The sequence below is a fragment of the Mya arenaria genome, chromosome 7, assembly GCF_026914265.1.
Source record: "Mya arenaria isolate MELC-2E11 chromosome 7, ASM2691426v1".
NCBI classification, from domain to species: Eukaryota; Metazoa; Mollusca; class Bivalvia; order Myida; family Myidae; genus Mya; species Mya arenaria.
The window spans coordinates 71270137-71293408 of record NC_069128.1 but is presented as its reverse complement, the minus strand read 5'-3'; the positions used below and the strand labels follow the sequence as shown (position 1 = coordinate 71293408).

General features: G+C 34.0%; 1 protein-coding gene across 8 annotated transcripts in view; it reads right to left on the bottom strand.

Moving 5' to 3' along the window:
* Nucleotides 1-270: 270 nt before the first annotated feature.
* The window catches only part of LOC128241902 (uncharacterized), a 50968-nt gene continuing 27966 nt past the window's right edge, over nucleotides 271-23272 (bottom strand). For 2 of the 8 annotated variants that reach the window (XM_052959025.1, XM_052959033.1), the window contains 21 exons: nucleotides 22863-22967; nucleotides 22172-22354; nucleotides 21870-22088; nucleotides 21544-21651; nucleotides 20718-20861; nucleotides 20080-20196; nucleotides 19569-19667; nucleotides 18487-18591; nucleotides 17993-18106; nucleotides 15396-15467; nucleotides 12385-12501; nucleotides 11871-11969; nucleotides 10514-10618; nucleotides 9991-10104; nucleotides 9105-9176; nucleotides 8682-8798; nucleotides 8167-8265; nucleotides 5939-6001; nucleotides 2987-5037; nucleotides 2280-2728; nucleotides 271-1824 (listed from right to left, as the gene is read on the bottom strand). In XM_052959025.1, the coding sequence (XP_052814985.1) occupies nucleotides 1806-1824; nucleotides 2280-2728; nucleotides 2987-5037; nucleotides 5939-6001; nucleotides 8167-8265; nucleotides 8682-8798; nucleotides 9105-9176; nucleotides 9991-10104; nucleotides 10514-10618; nucleotides 11871-11969; nucleotides 12385-12501; nucleotides 15396-15467; nucleotides 17993-18106; nucleotides 18487-18591; nucleotides 19569-19667; nucleotides 20080-20196; nucleotides 20718-20861; nucleotides 21544-21651; nucleotides 21870-22088; nucleotides 22172-22354; nucleotides 22863-22967 (4571 nt within the window). In that variant the 3' untranslated portion in view covers nucleotides 271-1805. The remainder of the gene's footprint in view (nucleotides 1825-2279; nucleotides 2729-2986; nucleotides 5038-5938; nucleotides 6002-8166; nucleotides 8266-8681; nucleotides 8799-9104; nucleotides 9177-9990; nucleotides 10105-10513; nucleotides 10619-11870; nucleotides 11970-12384; nucleotides 12502-15395; nucleotides 15468-17992; nucleotides 18107-18486; nucleotides 18592-19568; nucleotides 19668-20079; nucleotides 20197-20717; nucleotides 20862-21543; nucleotides 21652-21869; nucleotides 22089-22171; nucleotides 22355-22862; nucleotides 22968-23272) is intronic. The other 6 variants (XM_052959028.1, XM_052959027.1, XM_052959030.1 and 3 more) reach the window with 6 other exon arrangements.

The following is a 23272-nucleotide window of genomic DNA, read 5'->3' as shown; positions in this document are numbered from 1 at the left end:
AAAATTAATGTTTTGTGGCTTGAACCGTTACCAACGGTTTAAGAAAAATGCATAAAACATCAATTTTTGAAATTAAATATAAAAAACTGCGATTTTAATTTTTTGTCATCAGTTATATAACTGGTATCGATGCATTTTCACAAACATTGGCTCGTTCCAAGACAAAAATTTAAAAAAGTTGTCAAAACGTTCAATCTGTGAGAATGCAGCTTAAAAACTTAAAGCTTATAGACTAAATCAGCTAACTTTCAAAGGATGAAAAACACGATATGTAGCAAATATCTTTTATTAAAAGTAAAATAGAACACAAACAGGAAGACATTCCTTATCAATAAAGAAAGTAGATGCATTATCAAGGTTAATACATGCATGGTCAAGGTAAATTCATGCAAAATCAATGTAAATGCATGTTCAGTTAGCCAATTTAATGACCAAATATGAGTACATGTATTTTAAACAAGACATAAACTTAACAATCATATTCTAATACAAAAAATGTTCTCAACATAAACTCACATAGTTTAATACTGGTACATAAAATAAACACGAACACAATCATAAATGAATTTTAAAGTAACAAACTTTAAGCCATGAAATACCTTTACTTTTAACAGTTTGAGTCAACTATAATTTGAGCGTCGAACATCACACTGAAACATATTTATCTTTACACTTCATTTGTGATATTCACAAAATAGATACACTTTGCACAATCTAAGATACATATTACTTTTAACAATACCATAATGAGGGATCATACCACTTCAATGAAACAATAATATAACACAGGGTTAGCCTGTAGACAATATATATGTTTTCTTTTAATGTTATGAAAAAAGAATCTCTGTCATTAACGGTTATCAGCTCAGTTTGTATCCACTTTATGTTCCTACGTGTTAGTCATTTGAAATATAGATAAATATCATAACATCCACAATACTACAAAAGACTCTCGACATGCATGCCATTAACAACAAATGTAAACCGTGCAACACCAAACATAACACATGCGAACAAACAGTTAACAACAATTTGCAATTTGTAAACAAGCAGAGGAAGTGCAATATTCAATTGTATACAATAAAAATACAACATGCGCGAAATTCACAACATAGATTAACTTCGTAACATACACGATTATCCACCGGCCGAAAGAACAGCATGCGTGTCATTCAGAACATAGATAATACACCATAATAAAACGAAATATATGAAGATCATCTAATCGATAAATAAACAACAACCAAACGAGAAATTGTAACGAACTATATAAGGATCGTTAATTAATACAAATAAACAACAACAACCTATATAAAACTGTGTTTTGAATTGTTCTTATGATTTCTTTTATGTACAAACAATCTTTAAACATTTATAAACACTTTATATTTTGAAATTAACGCAAACAAACAAAAAACGCCGAATACAAAATATTAGTATGACAATTGAAAGGTATAGTTTAATGAAGAAGAAGCTACACATGCCAAGTAGTATAAAACTACAGAAACAAAACTTCTAAACATCGTGTCCTAATACCAAACATATACAAGTTCTTTTCAATGTTATACAAATATGAATTGTTTTCACAGGCATTCCCGACTTTTGTCTTTGTTTGGTATCTTGTTTTTTTAATATTTGTAAAATAACGTTTGTTTCGGATGTTTTCGATATCAACTTTACTTGGAATTTAACGTCACTAACACAAACATCTAATGTTCGATGATACCAGTTAGCAAATGTTAGAAGAACTGAACATTGTTAGATCCTCCAAATGAGATGAATATATTCGTATTCAAACGCCACTTCTAAGCCTTGACTGATGACCTTAAATAGACAAAAGTCACATTTATTTATTATTTTAACAAACGGTTACCAATGTTTGTTATCAGACAAATGTTATTCTTACATAAACGTATATATGTTAGTATTTAGAATTTTACTCTTAATATATTAAATTAAGCAAAGTATCATGTTTCAAACTTTTAAACACATATTCATATAATTGATAAAGACATTTTATAAAATCATGTTGTAAAATCATGCAACCTTCTATTCAAATGAATAAATAATCTAGTTATCATGTAAAGTCAAAGTCATGTTACTTAATATTCAAATAAGGATATATTTATCCTTTAAAATCATGTTTACTCATATTCAAATAGTGATATATGTTTTCTGTAAAATCATGTAGCATAATGTTTAAGTATTATCAATTAGCCTTATATTCAAATATTGATTTATTCGGTAAATTACACATGTAATGTTTTGTTTCAATATACCTTGAAAATTTAATGCACCGGCCTTGTTCGCCCCTGCTGAACTTATTCACATGGATTTTGGGCTGGTTCTCTATCTCCATCATCAGTCGCCTCAACTCCTCGTTAGGCTTCAATATACAATTCATTAACTCACAGTCCACAATTTTTCCAGACTGCATTATCCCATTTACGAGAAACCTGAACATCTTTGCTGACAATGTCACTTCCAATATCTTAATGTTTGTTTCATAGCCAGGTGATGCAGGATGTGGAACCACCATGTGGAAGGCGGGCTGGTTCTCCATCTCCTCCGGCAGCTGCTTTATGTCCTCTTCGATTGTACATGTCTCAAGCTTAACGCATACAGAATGTCGCGACTGTAACACCAAACTTACGAGACGCCTGAACACTATTGCGGAAAATAGGATGTTGTGAAGTCTAAGGTCTCTAATGACAAAGTGTGTCCCATCCTGAAATTTCATTTTCATTAAAGTATGAAAAAATAACAAATGGGAAAAAACTAATTTTAAGTCATTAAGAGACGGTTTTATTCGTTTACCCATATAAACCAATTCTAAGTTCGAGCTAGTAATGTTTTAACACTCACATTAATAAAATAGCACAAATCATGACGCGATAAAAAGCATGCGTTCCTCAATATAGTTGGCGTATACAAAAATGTTTCGCTTGATTTTCCATTTGGTAAACTGTTGCAAAGTATCACTTACAGGAAATGTTGTAATTGAACCGTCACCTTCTTGTAGTAATGATGCCATCAATTGTGGTGCTCGTTGTTGTGTTCTAAACCCAACATCTAACTTCTGCAGATTTTGCATGTGTAGATTTACAACGTCAGAGAAATGTAGGCCTTTAAGTGAGAGTGTTTCGAGGTAATCGAGATGTCTAAGGTGATCAAGGTCCAAATTTGAATCATTTGGTGGACTCGCCTTGCTCCATTGGAGGCTTAGCAATCTGACATATTTTAGTCTTGAAAATATGTCCATGGCTTTACGTTCCAAACCAACATTTACCAGTTTAAGTATTTTCAAACTTCGTAAATCTGAGGACTGCAATGACGATATCAGTTTAATAGCTGGTTTGTAGCCTCTGAATCGTATTGTACATTCTAATACTCCATTCAAATTCAGCTCGTTGATATCATCATACGGAATGTTTTGAATCACAACATATTTTAAATGCTGGCAAGACTGTAGGTTTAAAATAGTTGGATCGCCAATGTACTGCAGGGAAGAGGTTAAGTCGCTTTCTCCATCAATATGTAATGATTCGAGATTGGATTTTCTTTTATCCAATACCACTTTCAAAATTGACTTTTGATTCCATGTAAGCCATTGATTAAGAACAATATGCTGCAAGCAGAACTCCTCCCCGATGCATCCATTTCTTTCTGCCTCCTCGTAGCCTCTTAGAATCATTTCCTGGAATGAATGAGCCGAACGCATGTTTTCATATTTCTCAGTAAACAGCTCGTTAAGTGTTTTTGAAAACACTTTTGCTGCATATGGATTCAAACCGCACAGAAAAAGGAACACCTGCTTCAAAGCAAATACACTTTCGTTCCTGTGATTCGAGTATATGTTTTTCACAAGCTTGCATGATGTGGACAATGCCGAACCTCGTTTTGACACATAAAGAGCTGCAAAGAATTCTTGAAATGTTTTGTGGAGAAATCTGTACTGAGGAAAGCGTTTTCCAGGTACATAGCTGGTCGTTAAGATACCAGATTCAAGCGATGCATTCTTATACTGCATAAATTTTTCTAGCTGTATCCCCTTGATGTTAAACACGAATGATTCGTCCTGGTTTTCAGAAATCATTTTGTGAAATGCTATTTCGCTCAGTACGTCATACAGCTCTCGTGGATCTTTTGCCTGATTTTTTTTGTCACACATGTCAAACCATCTTTCTTCAATCATTTGCTGGTAAAGCGTGGAAATCAACTTGTCTCTTAAGTTGTTCTTTTGCCAGAGCCAAACAATATGAAGAAGTAGGCCTGGATGTTCACTGAAATGCCAGAGCTGTTGTTCCTTTAAGTCATTAATGCAAGACTCTGGGTTTTTGCTTGTTTTGTTGATCTCTTCTAACATCCGAATGACTTTCAAAACGAGATTATTCGGATTCTGAACTCCATCCAATTTCACATGTTTACCGATCTGCGTTGGAACAATCTTCAGTTCAGCCAATTTGTACGGGCGTGTTGTGATTACTGTTGTACAGTTTCGCCAACTTGTTTGAACATGAGGCATTTCTTCTCGCCATTCATCCAAGCCATCAAGCAGGAGAAGACAATTGTCTAATGTTAGAATTTCTCCCAGCAGTGAGTCCTCGTGTTCATAGACTGGATCAATACTCTTTAGTATATTTTTGACTATCATTGCTTTAATTCTACTCTCAGTTTTAACAGCGCGAAGTGTGATGAAGAAGACGAATTCAAACTTACTTAAATTTGGTGTGATTGGCTTCTGCTCAACTTTCGTATTTCCCCTTAGCCAGTCAGCCACGATCATTTTACACAAAGAGGTCTTGCCTGTTCCAGGCTCACCCTCGATAATGATCTTTTCATTCATTTTGCCATCATTTGTCGAAAACAGTTGGCTTACTTCAGGAATATCTTCCTCTATTATCACGCCATTTTCGATTTTCTTTAAGGTAAGTTTAGGGGTTTCGTATAGCTTTTCAACGGCTTCCTCAATGTCGAGCCTAACGGCAATCCTGTTTGCAGATTGTTTATAGTACTTGATTAGCTGTGCCTTTAATTCTGGAATAAAACACTAGCTAATCGTATTCAATCAAGGAAAATGACTGATATACACATATTTCATATAAAATGCGTGGATATCAAGTGCAACGTTTTAAAAACGATAACACTTGACACAAATCTGCGCATTTATGAATCTAGTTAGCAATATAAATCAGTGAGTTTGTTGGGTTTATAATTAGCTTGGTGCTGTTAAATGTAATAAAATAAATTAATATTTCGTAAAAATGTCAGCAAAATTTAGTGTATAATTCAGTTAGAAATTATTTATACTAGAAACTTTAAAACATTGTATATATGGTTAGAATGCATGCTTTTTCAAATGCAATTTAAATTAAATGAATAAATATATGTAGAAAGACCAACATGACCTAGTACTGCATGTACAAGATTTACCGTAAAATAAAATCGTATTAAAGCCGTTACGCTACCAGTGAGTGCAATAACATGTATTTTATAGTTTGATTGACCACTGCCATTACGGTACCAAGGAGCGTTTTAGATGCAAATAATGCGAGTTTCATGGATTTACATTAATATATATATATATATATATATATATATATATATATATATATATATATATATATATATATATATAATATATATATTCAGGACATAGTTCTAAATTCAGTTCAGCGGTTCTTTTTTACAGAAAAATAGTGTTTTTCTCTACTCGCTTTTGTTTATATTCTCCCGAATTAAGTGAACATGTGGACGTGTGCATACTTAAGCTCCGTTTAGATTTACGAGATTATGTTTAATTTGAGGATAAGTCCACTTGACATTTACGCTTGACATTATCACTGAGACGTCGTTAAACAATTGAGCTGATTTTTTTAATATCAAAAAATAATCATTTAAACTTTCACTTGATAATTTTTCAGTTCTTGTACCTTACCTCTTTTTTTTGCATAAAGACGACTCTCGTCTCGTGCCGGACTGTCTTCAATTTGGAAATACTCTGAAAATTATGCGTACATGCATTTTAGAAATAGGATATATTACACTACATCACTCTTATTTTCTGTATATCGAATGTTTCTTGTTAGATCGTAGCACTGACTCATTGACAAAACATGAATAAAGATTAGATCTATGTTTGACGAATTGTCAAAAATTATTCCGATATAAATTATGTTTCCAACTGGCTGTGTTTTTTTCTAAATTCGTTCTTTTAGAGGTTCACATATTTGTTAATGTCAACTATTCACCACAGTAGGAGCATGATTTTCCATATCACAATGTTCAAAGGTGCCATCAATATTATCGTATTACACACATATGGAAAAATAGGATCTCATTAGCAACACATTTCGAACATATATGTCACAGGTCCTGTGACCTTTGTGATAGAAGCCGGTTTTTTGATGTACAAAGGAATCATATTCTGCCCATGTGAAAAACAACATACTTCATAATTATGCTCAAAAATAGGGTATTTATAAACATTGAAAACTATTTTATTCTTACAGAGGTATGAACAAAAAAAACTTTCTTAGACTCGTTACAACATTTTTGGCGCTCTTGTTGATGAAAATGATGTTGTGGTTGTGGTTGTAATTGATACACTGTCACATTGACTGCGTTAGTAGGCGAAGCTGCGATTCATTATTTCCAAATTAAAGTAGCAACTATTCGCGGCTCCCTAAATCTTTTGCCTTTAATACTCGCCTTTCAAACTTCAATTTATTCACATTCTCAACTACCCCTGTATTTGATTTGAATACTTCTACTATAGCTCAGTTGCAGGTTTACTGGTGGTGGGGAGGGCAACAAATAATCTGTGTCCGCCACCATCCCCCCAGTTGGCCGTCAAGTAAGTAATAGCTGTCTAAGGTAATTTCTTTGTATTTTATCGGAGACAGAAATTACTAAAATGCACCAATAAACTAATTTTGACTGAACATAGGTTACATCTTTAACCATATTAATGTCGGTCAATTCTTGGATTTTCATCACCCCGCCGAAAAACATCACCTCCATCAACACCACAATCACCGCCATCATGTGGGCATATGGCTTTTATAATGAAACAGATACCCCGAGCTCTAAGATATTGTTTTAAAAAAATAAACCACAAGTCACAAGTATGGTATAATGCGTATACACCTGATACAGTTTATAATATAATAAAGTTTAATTTGTTTAGATATTCATCTGAAACAAAACTCAAAGAATAAACCTTTGGTAACAACCCTTCGGACGAGTGATAAATCTTGGTGCAAACATCAGTATTTTTGTATCGGTTTTGAGTACATGCTTGGAAGCCTTTGAGATTTTAAGATAGCTCAAGTAATAATAGTTTGAGTTAAAATTACATTGATCGTACAAGTATGAAGTAACCAATGAAAAAGCAGACTTACGTATGAAAAACACAATAGATAATATCTACACAAAATGTTTGTTCTTTACTCAAATAATCTCAGTAATATCTTTTGCCAACAGGACTCCGTCTACACTTTTGTTGTAACGTTTTGATAAACGAATGGCCTCTGCATCACACGGATGCGCTTGCTCCTGACCATTTCCTGATTGAATAATGGGTCCAAATAAATAAACCTATGACATTGGTACATAGTAAATTTGTAGAAGCATACATTTACGCATTGAAGGCACAAGCAAATTATTGACCTGTGCTGTTGTTCGATGTTTCTTGTTTGTGTTTTTTTGTGTTATATGTCTTTAGCGATTATCCTGTGCCGTTAAACGAGGTTTATTTTTAAACATTTGGCTCCTGAGCTTCTTTCTGAAGTATTTTATTCAATAAGCAGGTTGATATGCCAATGGTGTCGAAAATCGGAGTCGATAACCGCGCCCCCCCCCCCCCCCCCCCCCGTCCCCCATCAAAATTTATTTGCTCACAATATATATTTCATTTAGTTTCGATATCTTTTCTTCCACCTTCAAATACTGATTATCAAATCGGGCTTTCATTGTAACACAGTCCTTGCTAAAATGCCTAGAAATTGTATTAAAAGATTCATAGAATGAAAACTCTGTAGCGTTCACTGTATCGTTGAGATTGGTGTAAGAAATGTTTTTGGCCTTTGTTACAATGAAGACCATCTTTTAGTCATTCGTTATTGTTTTAACAGAAAATATATTAAATATCAAACTCGTAATTACCTGTCGTCGAAATGGATTCTTCATTGCTTTTGGTGGTCTGTCTGTTTAAATTTATCTCTCTTTCTGCTCCAACTGCACGAAATTGTCCCTGACCCTTTCCTGGTTGAAGAGGAGGGGGTCAAATTCAAAGGTACGTACAATGTTATATTGATTATTAGGTTACGGTTGACATTTACATGTATAATAAAGAATTTGAACTCAAGTCTATATTTGTCTTTCTAGAGTTATTTTTATGTTTATGTAAACTGTTTACTAAAGTAATTATTTGGAGTTAAATTCTTAGTTATGCATGTACATCTGCCTTTCCACTTCTAATCTTAGCTTAGAATATTGTGATTTGGAGACTATTCATGACAAGAAACAGGACAATAACAGTGCGTCATTTAATTATTAAATTCATTCAATTTTCAACATTTAAAGTTCAGTTTTGCTTTCATTAGCCAGCATTTTACGAATACAAACACAATTGATAAATAAAGACACTCTGAAATAAAAACTCTCATACAATGACAAACCTTTTAGCAATAGGGCTCCTTTTTCACTTTCGACTGACTGTTTTGTTGAACGAATGTCTACTTCTACCTCTCCTGGAGGCGACTGATCCTGCTCCTTTTCCGATTGAATCATGGAACCTAAATAAAACGAAATGAAACATTTCCCTATTCAATCTTTGATTCCCAAAATGAATCGTCATTTAAATTGCACAGTGACCTTTTGCAGCTCAATAACATTATAGACCAATTATCAAAAGGGTTTGTATGTCCCCTAATTGTAAATTTTCTGCATCTCCGGCATTGGAGTCAGTTGCTAGGTAAGTTAGCTAAATGTTATAAATCTAATATATCTAATAATATACCTATATATATTTATATGATTATTTCAATGTAAAGGTTATTAACTGATACTTGTTATAGTGTATATTATGTCAAATACAATACCAGGCATACTAGCAACATGATAGTGTTTGTCTTTCTCTGCCTCCACCGGTAGCGGCAGGTACTGATCCGTTCCTGATTAAATATTGGTTTCAAAATTTAAAAAAAACGAATAAAGATTTTTTTATAAATATATATAATTGTACGTTTGCCGACTTAAAACATCACATGATGTAATGAATTGCATAAAAACAATTATAATAATAACGGAATGAATAACGTTCAAAGAGATCATATACACAAGTTTCAAAGTACATGTATAACAAACAGGGCAAGCGAGTCAGTTGTCGCTGAGCTCAAAGAAAGAGTTATTTTGTCTTAAATGTAGAAGAAAACACAATGGCCGAGGTTCGATACACTACATATAGTATACTGAAAATTAGATGCATGCGAAAGACAAGCGTCAGTTAAAGTTTTTGAACATTTTTTGTGTCACGATTTCTTCAGCTAGAAAGTTTAAAAAAGATACAAATACAAGTTGTTTTTAAATATATTGCTTATCATTTTAAGAAAAACAAAGTTAGTTGAAAAAAGAATAGAAGCTGATATACCATCATCGTGTGTGATGCATACTTGACAATGCTTGTGTAGTTAGCTACGAATGTATGGATGGCTACATTTTTAAGTCCTACTCATATTTGACAAATTTACATTTAATATAGGAATATAGCATAAAGATAGAATGACGTTTCATAATAGAATATACCAAAATAACTATGTACAGAAAATATCGGTGTGTGTAAAATAACATTTTAAAATGTTCATGTCATTCTATTATGAACTATTAATATGTCCGATCCTCAGATATGCTTTTATGATTATTAAAAAGATCATGTTGCTTTACTTATACTAATATAACACTAAGTATTGAACCCAAACAATTCCATACCATTACTTTTTTGCAATAGGGTTTCACTTTCTTCGTACTGGTTGGTTACACGAATGTATTTTGCCTTTCCCAGAGACGACGGATCCAGGTCTATAACTGGTAGATTCTTGAAATCTAAATGTAATGACAACAACTTGTCAACCTTCGTGATCATCAAGTTCTGATTTTATCTACAACCAACTTAACCAACATTACAATACAGAACGTCGGCTGGTGAAATCTATACGTACGTGGCGTTTGTAGTTCGTTTAAAACAGCTTTGTTAGTCAATCATAATACATATGTTTTCAATAGCCGTTTTTTATAGCTTTTTCGCTCCTGTGTGTTTTGCGATGTTAAAACTATACAGAGACATAGTTAGCGATTGCTTGAGTTTGCATTTATTTAGATTCAGATTATATCCTTCCAAGCTAAACAAGGAATAAAGTAAGTCGCGGGAGAGATTCGTCTCCCATCAGGGGGTATGTTTCGTTGAGGCATGCATCTCCACGGCTGATCTAACTACGAAACATCATTGAATTACCTTTTGACAACAAATCTTCATCTTCATTTTCGGTCGACTCTTGTTTAAAATGCCCTTCTGCTGCTCCCCCTTTTTCCAACGCGGGAGATTGAAAATGACCCGTTCCTAATTAAATAGAAGGAATAAAATATAATGAAGCAGCGAAAAGGATTGATCTTAAGTTGACTGCAGTTAAGCCCGGAATTTCAAGATAGAGAATGATGAGCACATTGGAGGAGAGAGAAACGACACACCACAGCCGAATATAGATAATGTGTGAAGTTTTTTATATAAGCGCTAAGTTTTATCTTCAATTATTTATTATGTATATATGCACTTGTTATATGCTGATTGGCATATGGGCAAATATTGTTTAAACCAATAGGGATAATAACGTCTTTGCTCTGTCTGTATCCGTGTTAGTGTAGGATTTTATTGAAGATGGACAGTTGAATATAGGTAATAGGGAATCATTTCCTCTGCTTTTAGGGCTGTGTAATATGGATATCATGGAAGGGTAATGTTGCAATAAGTTTTAGTCGGGATACAAAGGAGGCGAAAGTGTAAATGTTGTTTTAGCTGATACAGGGCATACGTTTGGATCAGAAAGACAAAATATTGACAATGATGATCAGTATGTATCGAAAACGAACGGAATTGATGGGGTGAGTAATTATAATAATTGTATACGAGAAGTCGAAGAAGTGGATACTCTTAGCTACAAAGGACATGTTCAGTTACTTTGATCGGTTAAAAAACCATGTACTTAAACCTTAAACATATTAAGAGAGCTTTATTGTTAAGCGACAGAAAACCTCAATCAAGTACCTAATAGTTTGAGATAATATTATATTGTAACTTAAAGTATCCTTTAACGAATAAAAAGAACAGATTTACGTAGCAAATTGCAATTGATAATTAAATAAACAAACAAATGCCAATACAGGTAGCAACTTATTCATATTTTGTTGATGAAAAGGTGTGTTCATTCGATTACCTCTATGTGGATTGAAAGGAGGTAAAAAATGCCTGCCAATTTTACAAAGAAATGACTTAATAAACATGAACACTTAATTTATAATCCTAAGCTGTAAACATTAATATCGATATAGTTTTCTCTCTCCTTTAAACACTGATTATAAGAACGGGCTAACATTGTAACTCAGCCCTTACTAAATTGCTTAGAAAACAAATTAAACGTTTTTATGAACTAAAATTGATGCAGTGTTTGTTACGGTTTATGTTGGATTTATGTAATAAATGAATTGTTACATTGAAGATCATTTTAAGACATCAGACAAACAAAATGTTCTTTATTATTCACACTATTTGTTATTGTTTAGACAAAACATATATCTAATATCAATATCGTAAATACCTGTCGTCGAAATGGATTCTTCATTGGTTTTGGCGGACTGTCTCTTTAAATTTAACACTCTTTCTGCCCCAGCTGCACGGAATTGTTCCTGACCCTTTCCTGGTTGAAGAGGACGGGTCAAAATCAAAGGTTCGTACATACAATGTAATATTGATTATTATGTTAGTGTTGGCATTTGAAAAACAGGTATAATAAAGAATTTGAAATCAAACCTGCATCTTTCTTTCTCGAGTTATTGTATGTTTATGTAAACGGTTAACTAAAGTAATCATTTGTAGGTGAATTCTTAGTTATGTACACGTACCTTTTCACTTCTAATCTAAGCTGAGAATATTGTGGTTTGGAGACTATTCATGACAAGAAACAGGACAATAACAGTGCGTCATTTAATTATTAAATTCATTCAATTTTCAACATTTAAATTTCAGTTTTGCTTTCATTAGCCAGCATTTTACGAATACAAACACAATTGATAAATAAAGACACTCTGAAAATATCTCATACAATGACAAACCTTTTAGCAATAGGGCTTCTTTTTCACTTTCGGTGGACTGTTTTGTAGAACGAATGTTCACTTCTGCCTCTCCTGGAGGCGACTGATCCTGCTCCTTTTCCGATTGAATCATGGAACCTAAATAAAACGAAATGAAACATTTCCCTATTCAATCTTTGATTCCCAAAATGAATCTTCATTTAAATTGCACAGTGACCTTTTGCAGCTCAATAACATTATTGACCAATTATCAAAAGGGTTTGTATGTCCCCTAATTGTAAATTTTCTGCTTCTCCGGCATTGGAGTCAGTTGCTAGGTGAGTTAGCTATTAAATGTTATAAATCTAATATATCTAATAATATACCTATATATATTTATATGATTATTTCAATGTAAAGGTAATTAAGGTATTAGCCATGTAATACAACTCGGGAAACATCGGGTAACATAAACATATATCGCCACTCGCCGTAACAGATCGCGACGAACATCGGGCGTATTCGGCCTGTACCGGATGTTGCTATTTTTAGAAACAGAAGGTATTTCCCGCCTATTCATAGGTCAATAATGGAATTTCTACATTTGGAAACATTGTGATGTTTTTCTCATGAATATACGTTTAAAATAAATAAACACTAAAAGTACACGCTGACAGTAGATTACGATACATCTAACAATATGAGTCATTACAGTAAAACATGGATTTTAAGTGAAATATATACGCGTAAGAGAAGATTTTCTCTCGAAAAAACGAACTGTCAACAATCGGCATGGAACTGGGATATTCAGATATTCGTAGCAAAGGGCTCTGAATGTAAGTATCCTTGAGCAGTTTTGTACGTTGATGTGTTCAAAAACGTTTGTTTTTTTAATTAATATTTGGAATATTCTTATATCATATTTATTAGCTTAATGTTTAGACATCATGTTCATATTTTACATGCACTTATGTACATATTACATATTTTTATATGTACTTATGTACATAACTTATGTTTAAGATATGATATGAGTATGTAATCTTTAAATTGATTGTTTTATCCTAGAAAAATATTAGACTTAAAATTTTGTTTAAAAATGATGTGTATTGGTACGTGACCTATTTCTAACATACCATAATACATGTACATACAGGTTATTTGTTTACAAAATGCATATTTTCAAAACTAACCTGTGAAAAAAGTTGTATGTGGTTTGGGGATTGAAGCCGCGTTTGCTAGGACACTATTGACATTCATTGGCTTGGTGTAGGTCTCGTTAAAACCCCATACTGTTGTGAATCATTATCAACCATATGCACAACAACTACACATTTGTGCCTACCAACCCTTACTCTTGGCTAAAACAGATATTAGTGCAGAATGTATAATACTTGTGCATTTGTATTTTACGGTGGTAGTTTCTGCTGGTTGATAATCAGAAGTCTAATTTCTTTCAGGCAGGAAAATGACTGAATATTACTTAGTCAACAGCACTGGGTTATGCAGAATTCCAGCCTGCATTAAATACTATGTTTGATCCTTGAGAGCGGATTTGACAGCCATGTCCATCCACAAGGCAGTCGCATCTGATCGAGATGATGTGAGTATTTCATATAAAACATATTTGACTTGGTTTTTGTTTTTATAAACACACTGTATTCAATAATCAAGTGGTGGTGGTGATGGTGGTCAAGTGGTGGTTGTGGTGGTGGTGGTGGTGGTGGTGGTGGTGGTGGTGGTGATGATGATGATGATGATGATGATGATGATGATGATGATGATGATGAATTTTATTGATAAATTTAATAATTTTCTTTATATATATACATGTATGTATCAGCTTTTTGTTGTTTTTTCAAAATAATGTCGTGAAATATTAAACTGTTTATATTTTATTTTTATATGTATGGCAGTATAATTATTTATACTTATTAGTTAGAAAGGCTTTAAAGTACAACTTTTTTCCTTTACAGCACTAAACATTCTTGATGGGTAAAGTATCTGAAGGTGCATGAAAACCAAATCAGCATTGACTCAGCATTGAGTAGTTATCATCTGTGCACACACTACAAAGCATTGGAACAGACCAAACTTCAAATGTTGAAGAGTGAAGAATAATTGTGAAAAAAAACTAAATATTAGAATACCAATGACAAAATAAAACAGATAGACATCAAATTACTCACAGAGATTGTTTACATGTTATAATATTAAAAAAAAACATTAGTTGAGAACTTTCACTCTGATATTTTTGGAGGGGCGAGCCCACTTAGTGTTCTTGTTTCTTAACATATTTTAGTTTAAAAATACACTCATTTGTTTTAAACTCTGTATTCTGAGTTAGTATCATAAGTAAATTTCATTTATTTAAAAGAGTGCATTTTATGAATAAGTCCAATTAAGCTTTATAATTGTTTACAAGAAAAAGGTTGGTTTTTAAGCATTTTATTAGCTATAAAATGTATGGTAACATGACATTATGTATATTTTCTTCAAAACTGGACGGTAAACAATCTATCATAAATTGTCTTTTAAATTGTTCAATAGACATCATAGATAATATCTAAAATGATTTCAGCAGCTTTCCTTATAGTTAACTATTTTTTATAAATTTTATAAAACTGCAATATATTTTCAAACATCGAAAAACTGCTCTTTTCTGAAGAATCATAAGATCAATCAAAATGATTTTTTTCCATGTGTATAAATAACGTGTTCGTTTGAACTTTAGTTGTCTGTTAACTGAAGTTTATTTTACCAGAAACTGTTGTGTTTAATTTCATAATCTCTGATAATGCGAAAAAAATTCAAATATAGACAAAATATTTTCTTGTCGCTCTTTGTAGCCCTTGGAGTTTGGGGGTGGGTGTAATGAAACATAAATAACTTTTTTAATTCACGGTAAAAAATCTTCAAAATTTGGATAAAAGTCCTATAGTGTACCGTGATTATAACCATGTTGTCGGTTAAAGCTTTTAAAAAAGTGTGTATTACGCGGCTAATACCTTAACTGATACTTGTTATAGTGTATATTATGTCAAATACAATACCAGGCATACTAGCAACATGATAGTGTTTGTCTTTCTCTGCCTCCACCGGTAGCGGCAGGTACTGATCCGTTCCTGATTAAATATTGGTTTCAAAATTTAAAAAAACGAATAAAGATTTTTTTATAAATATATATAATTGTACGTTTGCCGACTTAAAACATCACATGATGTAATGAATTGCATAAAAACAATTATAATAATAACGGAATGAATAACGTTCAAAGAGATCATATACACAAGTTTCAAAGTATAACAAACAGGGCAAGCGAGTCAGTTGTCGCTGAGCTCAAAGAAAGAGTTATTTTGTCTTAACTGTAGAAGAAAACACAATGGCCGAGGTTCGATACACTACATATAGTATACTGAAAATTAGATGCATGCGAAAGACAAGCGTCAGTTAAAGTTTTTGAACATTTTTTGTGTCACGATTTTTTCAGCTAGAAAGTTTAAAAAAGATACAAATACAAGTTGTTTTTAAATATATTGCTTATCATTTTAAGAAAAACAAAGTTAGCTGAAAAAAAGAATAGAAGCTGATATACCATCACCGTGTGTGATGCATACTTGGCAATGCTTGTGTAGTTAGCTACGAATGTATGGATGGCTACATTTTTAAGTCCTACTCATATTTGACAAATTTACATTTAATATAGGAATATAGCATAAAGATAGAACTAGAGATTGCTTTTTTGAAAAAGCGCATGTCTCCCCCATTGTGTGGTCGTAGGTGAGAAATAATCAATGATGGATCCCAAAATCAATAGGGGCCATCAACTAGTCATGACTAACTGGCATACCAAGTATGAAGTTCCTGGGTGTAAACGTTCTTGAATTATTGAGCAGAAACCGGTTCTTCACCTCAAGGTCAGTGACCTTGACCTTTGACCAACTGATTGCAAAATCAACTAGACATCATGACCAACCTCACTTCAAAGTTTGGTGAACCTAGATCAAAGCATTCTCCTGATATTGCACGGAAATATTTTTTTACATTAGAGGTCACAGCGACGTTGACCTTTGACCTTGTAACCCCCCAAAATATAGGAGTTTTCTAAACCTCATGATCAACCTCCCTACCAAGTTTGGTGAACCTAGGTCAAACCATTCTCAAGATATTGAGCGGAAATGTTTTTTACATTGGGGGTCGCCGCGACCTTGACCTTTGACCTAGTGACCCCAATAACAATAGGGATCTTCTACACCTCACGACCAACCTCCCTACCAAGTTTGGTGAACCTAGGTCAAACCGTTCTCAAGATTTTGAGCAGAAATGTTTTTTATATTGGGGGTCGCCGCGACCTTGACCTTTGACCTAGTGACCCCAAAAACAATAGGGATCCTCTACACCTCACGACCAACCTCCCTACCAAGTTTGGTGAACCTAGGTCAAACCATTCTCAAGATATTGAGCGGAAATGTTTTTTACATTGAGGGTCGCCGCGACCTTGACCTTTGACCTAGTGACCCCAAAAACAATAGGGATCCTCTACACCTCACGACCAACCTCCCTACCAAGTTTGGTGAACCTAGGTCAAACCATTCTCAAGATATTGAGCGGAAATGTTTTTTACATTGGGGGTCGCCGCGACCTTGACCTTTGACCTAGTGACCCCAAAAACAATAGGGATCTTCTACACCTCATGACCAACCTCCCTACCAAGTTTGGTGAACCTAGGTCAAACCATTGTCAAGATATTGAGCGGAAATGTTTTTTACATTGGGGTCGCCGCGACCTTGACCTTTGACCTAGTGACCCCAAAAACAATAGGGATCCTCTACACCTCACGACCAACCTCCCTACCAAGTTTGGTGAACCTAGGTCAAACCATTCTCAAGATATTGAGCGGAAATGTTTTTTACATTGGGGGTCGCCGCGACCTTGACCTTTGACCTAGTGACCCCAAAAACAATAGGGATCCTCTACACCTCACGACCAACCTCCCTACCAAGTTTGGTGAACCTAGGTCAAACCATTCTCAAGATATTGAGCGGAAATGTTTTTTACATTGGGGGTCGCCGCGACCTTGACCTTTGACCTAGTGACCCCAAAAACAATAGGGATCTTCTACACCTCATGACCAACCTCCCTACCAAGTTTGGTGAACCTAGGTCAAACCATTGTCAAGATATTGAGCGGAAATGTTTTTTACATTGGAGGTCGCCGCGACCTTGACCTTTGACCTAGTGACCCCAAAAACAATAGGGATCTTCTACACCTCATGACCAACCTCCCTACCAAGTTTGGTGATCCTAGGTCATACGGTTTTCCAGTTATCGATCGGAAACGAAGTGTGACGTACGGACGGACTGACGGACTGACGGACTGACGGACTACCGGACTGACGGACAGGGCAAAAACAATATGTCTCCCCCAGAGAGGGGGAGACATAATGACGTTTCATAATAGAATATACCAAAATAACTATGTACAGAAAATATCGGTGTGTGTAAAATAACATTTTAAAATGTTCATGTCATTCTATTATGAACTATTAATATGTCCGATCCTCAGATATGCTTTTATGATTATTAAAAAGATCATGTTGCTTTACTTATACTAATATAACACTAAGTATTGAACCCAAACAATTCCATACCATTACTTTTTTGCAATAGGGTTTCACTTTCTTCGTACTGGTTGGTTACACGAATGTATTTTGCCTTTCCCAGAGACGACGGATCCAGGTCTATAACTGGTAGATTCTTGAAATCTAAATGTAATTAAGTTCTGATTTTATCTACAACCAACTTAACCAACATTACAATACAGAACGTCGGCTGGTGAAATCTATACGTACGTGGCGTTTGTAGTTCGTTTAAAACAACTTTGTTAGTCAATCATAATACATATGTTTTCAATAGCCGTTTTTTATAGCATTTTCGCTCCTGTGTGTTTTGCGATGTTAAAACTATACAGAGACATAGTTAGCGATTGCTTGAGTTTGCATTTATTTAGATTCAGATTATATCCTTCCAAGCTAAACAAGGAATAAAGTAAGTCGCGGGAGAGATTCGTCTCCCATCAGGGGGTATGTTTCGTTGAGGCATGCATCTCCACGGCTGATCTAACTACGAAACATCATTGAATTACCTTTTGACAACAAATCTTCATCTACATTTTCGGTCGACTCTTGTTTAAAATGCCCTTCTGCTGCTCCCCCTTTTTCCAACGCGGGAGATTGAAAATGACCCGTTCCTAATTAAATAGAAGGAATAAAATAAAATGAAGCAGCGAAAAGGATTGATCTTAAGTTGACTGCAGTTACGCCCGGAATTTCAAGATAGAGAATGATGAGCACATTGGAGGAGAGAGAAACGACACACCACAGCCGAATATAGATAATGTGTGAAGTTTTTTTATATTAGCGCTAAGTTTTATCTTCAATTATTTATTATGTATATGCACTTGTTATATGCTGATTGGCATATGGGCAAATATTGTTTAAACCAATAGGGATAATAACGTCTTTGCTCTGTCTGTATCCGTGTTAGTGTAGGATTTTATTGAAGATGGACAGTTGAATATAGGTAATAGGGAATCATTTCCTCTGCTTTTAGGGCTGTGTAATATGGATATCATGGAAGGGTAATGTTGCAATAAGTTTTAGTCGGGATACAAAGGCGGCGAAAGTGTAAATGTTGTTTTAGCTGATACAGGGCATACGTTTGGATCAGAAAGACAAAATATTGACAATGATGATCAGTATGTATCGAAAACGAACGGAATGGATGGGGTGAGTAATTGTATACGAATTGTCGAAGAAGAGGATACTCTTAACTACAAAGGACATGTTCAGTTACTTTGATCGGTTAAAAAACCATGTACTTAAACCTTAAACATATTAAGAGAGCTTTATTGTTAAGCGACAGAAAACCTCAATCAAGTACCTAATAGTTTGAGATATTATATATTATATTGTAACTTAAAGTATCCTTTAACGAATAAAAAGAACAGATTTACGTAGCAAATTGCAATTGATAATTAAATAAACAAACAAATGCCAATACAGGTAGCAACTTATTCATATTTTGTTGATAAAAAGGTATGTTCATTCGATTACCTCTATGTGGATTGACGGAGATAAAAAAAATGCCTGCCAATTTTACAAAGAAATGACTTAATAAACATGAACACTTAATTTATAAAATATATAATAAAAATATCGTAAATACCTGTCGTCGAAATGGATTCTTCATTGGTTTTGGCGGACTGTCTCTTTAAATTTAACTCTCTTTCTGCCCCAGCTGCACGGAATTGTTCCTGACCCTTTCCTGGTTGAAGAGGACGGGGTCAAAATCAAAGGTTCGTACAATGTAATATTGATTATTATGTTAGTGTTGGCATTTGAAAAACAGGTATAATAAAGAATTTGAAATCAAACCTGCATCTTTCTTTCTCGAGTTATTGTATGTTTATGTAAACGGTTAACTAAAGTAATTATTTGTAGGTGAATTCTTAGTTATGTACACGTACCTTTTCACTTCTAATCTAAGCTGAGAATATTGTGGTTTGGAGACTATTCATGACAAGAAACAGGACAATAACAGTGCGTCATTTAATTATTAAATTCATTCAATTTTCAACATTTAAATTTCAGTTTTGCTTTCATTAGCCAGCATTTTACGAATACAAACACAATTGATAAATAAAGACACTCTGAAAATCTCTCATACAATGACAAACCTTTTAGCAATAGGGCTTCTTTTTCACTTTCGGCGGACTGTTTTGTAGAACGAATGTTCACTTCTGCCTCTCCTGGAGGCGACTGATCCTGCTCCTTTTCCGATTGAATCATGGAACCTAAATAAAACGAAATGAAACATTTCCCTATTCAATCTTTGATTCCCAAAATGAATCGTCATATAAATTGCTCAGTGACCTTTTGCAGCTCAATAACACTATTGACCAATTATCAAAATGGTTTGTATGTCCCCTAATGGTAAAGTTTCTGCATCTCCGGCATTGGAGTCAGTTGCTAGGTAAGTTAGCTATCAAATGTTATAAATCTAATATATCTAATAATATACCTATATATATTATGTCAAATACAATACCAGGCATACTAGCAACACCGGTAGCGGCAGATACTGATCCGTTCCTGATTAAATATTGGTTGCATAATTAATAGATACGAATAATGATATTTTCATGAATATATATAATTGTACGTTTGCCGACTTAAAACATCACATTATGTAATAAATTGCATAAAAACAATTATAATAATAACGGAATGATCAACGTTTAAAGAGAGCATATAAACAAGTGTCAAAGGCTCCAGCTTAATTATGTTTTGAAGGAATGAAGTTATATTCATTTACCAGCTGTAAATATTTCTATAGCATCTTTCAAAACCTGTCCATATTTTTCTGCATCATTCTTTGATATACTTAAATCGCTTTGTTTGTCCAGCACGGTGCAAAAGGTTGACATTAAAATGTCTGGCACTTCGGTAACCGGTGCAGCTGGAAAACAACAATGAGATTTATTTGTAAACGACAATAACCGTGACCCTATGCGGGCAAAACTAGAATATGGGTCGGAAAATATATCTGAATATGTTGATCACTTACATCTGGGAGTAACATGTTGCAGCAAAATGGATTATTTGAAAGTTGGTCACAAACTGTTGCTATGATGCTCTTCAATGCTATGTAGACTACTACTACTACTACTACAACCGCTACCGCTACCGCTACCACTACCACTACTACTACTACTACTACTACTACTACTACTACTACTACTACTACAATTACTAATAATAATAATACAAACAATTATAATAAAAACAATAATTAATAATAATAATAATAATAATAATAATAATAATAAAAATAATAATTCTACAACTACAACTACTACTTCAACTACTACTTCCACTACCACTTCTACTTTATCTACTACCACCACTACCATTACTCCTTCAACTTCTACTACTACTGCTTCAACTACTACTACTACTACTACTACTACTACTACTACTACTACTACTACTACTACTACTACTACTACAACTACTTCCACTACTTCAACTACTACTACTTATAAAAACAGCTGCTTTTTCTACTGCTTCTGCTTTTGCTACTGCTATTGCTACTGCTAGTACTTTTTTTAAAATTGCATTATATTGGTTTATTTAATCACCTGAATATAATGTGCTCTGTTCATTATTGTTTGGATGCGTATTGCCATCTTGTTCGTTTACGTGTGTCGTTTTCATCAATGAGGAGTACACATTCTTCAAGCACTCCACTGAAATTAAAATAAGATTAAATACCTTTTTCTTATATTTCTACAAACTCACAACATAGTTTACTGCTGTTCCAGGTTATGCAATGTTCAGAATCTTGTTTAATTCTAATATATGTCTTTATATATCTTAGGATGGTTACGGAAATATACAAAATGGTTGATATGTTTGTGGCATAGTTAATTATAGAAAACGTGTAGTAATCAATGACGCGCATTACGTGTGTGGTCGAAGCAATCTAATAACTGCTCATCGTTCATGACAAACTCTACTTGTAAGTCTTCTATTTCAAAGCAGCATCTTAAAGCATTTTGAAGCGGAAGTGCAATTTCTGTAAGTTTTCCATTAACCGATTTGTCCAAAAAATCCATGTAGGATACAAAGTCGTAAAACCGGATGGTGATACATACACACCCATACTTGGCTTCTGTCAGGTCAACTGGAATAGAAAAAACACATATTATATTTTAACATTTCCAATCACATATAACACCTTTGCAGTAGATGAAATTACCACTTTACCCATCTTTTGAAGCTCCTTGCATATTTGTCCCACAATATGTTTAAGCCCTTCACATGTTTCTTCCGGCAAGGTGCTGAATTTCTTTCCTAAATGTTCTCCAAATATTCGAACTAAGACTTGCGATATTTTCTCTTCTTCATCCGGACTACAATTCTTAATCAGTAGTTTAAAGCTGGCTAGATCTGCAAACGTAAAGGAACTTGGGTTAATCTGGTGCAGATTAACCTGTGAAAGTTGTCCTTAGAAAAGCAATCGTTATTCAAAGTCCATCACCATAACATAACTTAATGCCCATTCGCCACCAATACAAATGCAGAAATTAGGTATTTAAACTGAGATTCTAAGTTTATATATTGTATAGGTTTCCGACTCTCACATGAAATATGTGTTAGATTGAGGGGCATTTGAAGCACGTATTAGTGTCTGGCATAGACACAAACTCTAAACTTGATTGATATCAATAAACATCTCTTTAATTTAGCACGAATATGTTATTTAAAATAAGTAAAGATAGAGACATAAGATGTTATCAGCGTTGTCGGCGACGTCTTCAACCTCGTACAAAACCCGTGTCATAACGCCAATATGCATATTCCGTTTGTGATTTGAACAACAGACAAGCGCTTGTATGTCTTTAAGGACTACAAAACACATACAAGCTTGCAGATACGTATATACAAAATGGCATACTTGGTGGTTCAAGCTTCGCCTGCGACTCTTTTGGCAATGTGTTGATCAATTTCTCCAGGTCTTCAAATTTATCTAGCACAACTGCATGGTGTTTATCTAAGTGCTCTGTAAATAACGTACATATTCATGTGAGCGTTTTATGTTAAGTAATACAAACAACAGGGGCCCCTTTTCATAATACTAAGAATTTTGCTTGTGGACGGTAAGAGTTCTTAAACGTGTCGTTCATAACATCAGAACTACTATGGTCTTTGGTATTGAGTTTACAGCATGTTTTCTTACAAAATTTGGGTATTTTAGGGATAACATAATAAAGTGTGTTTTAACTAAAAGTGAGGTCTGTACCCAAATGACTTTATTGAATCAGATTTATACAAACAAGAGATCTTAAAAAAAGTCATTGATTTTAG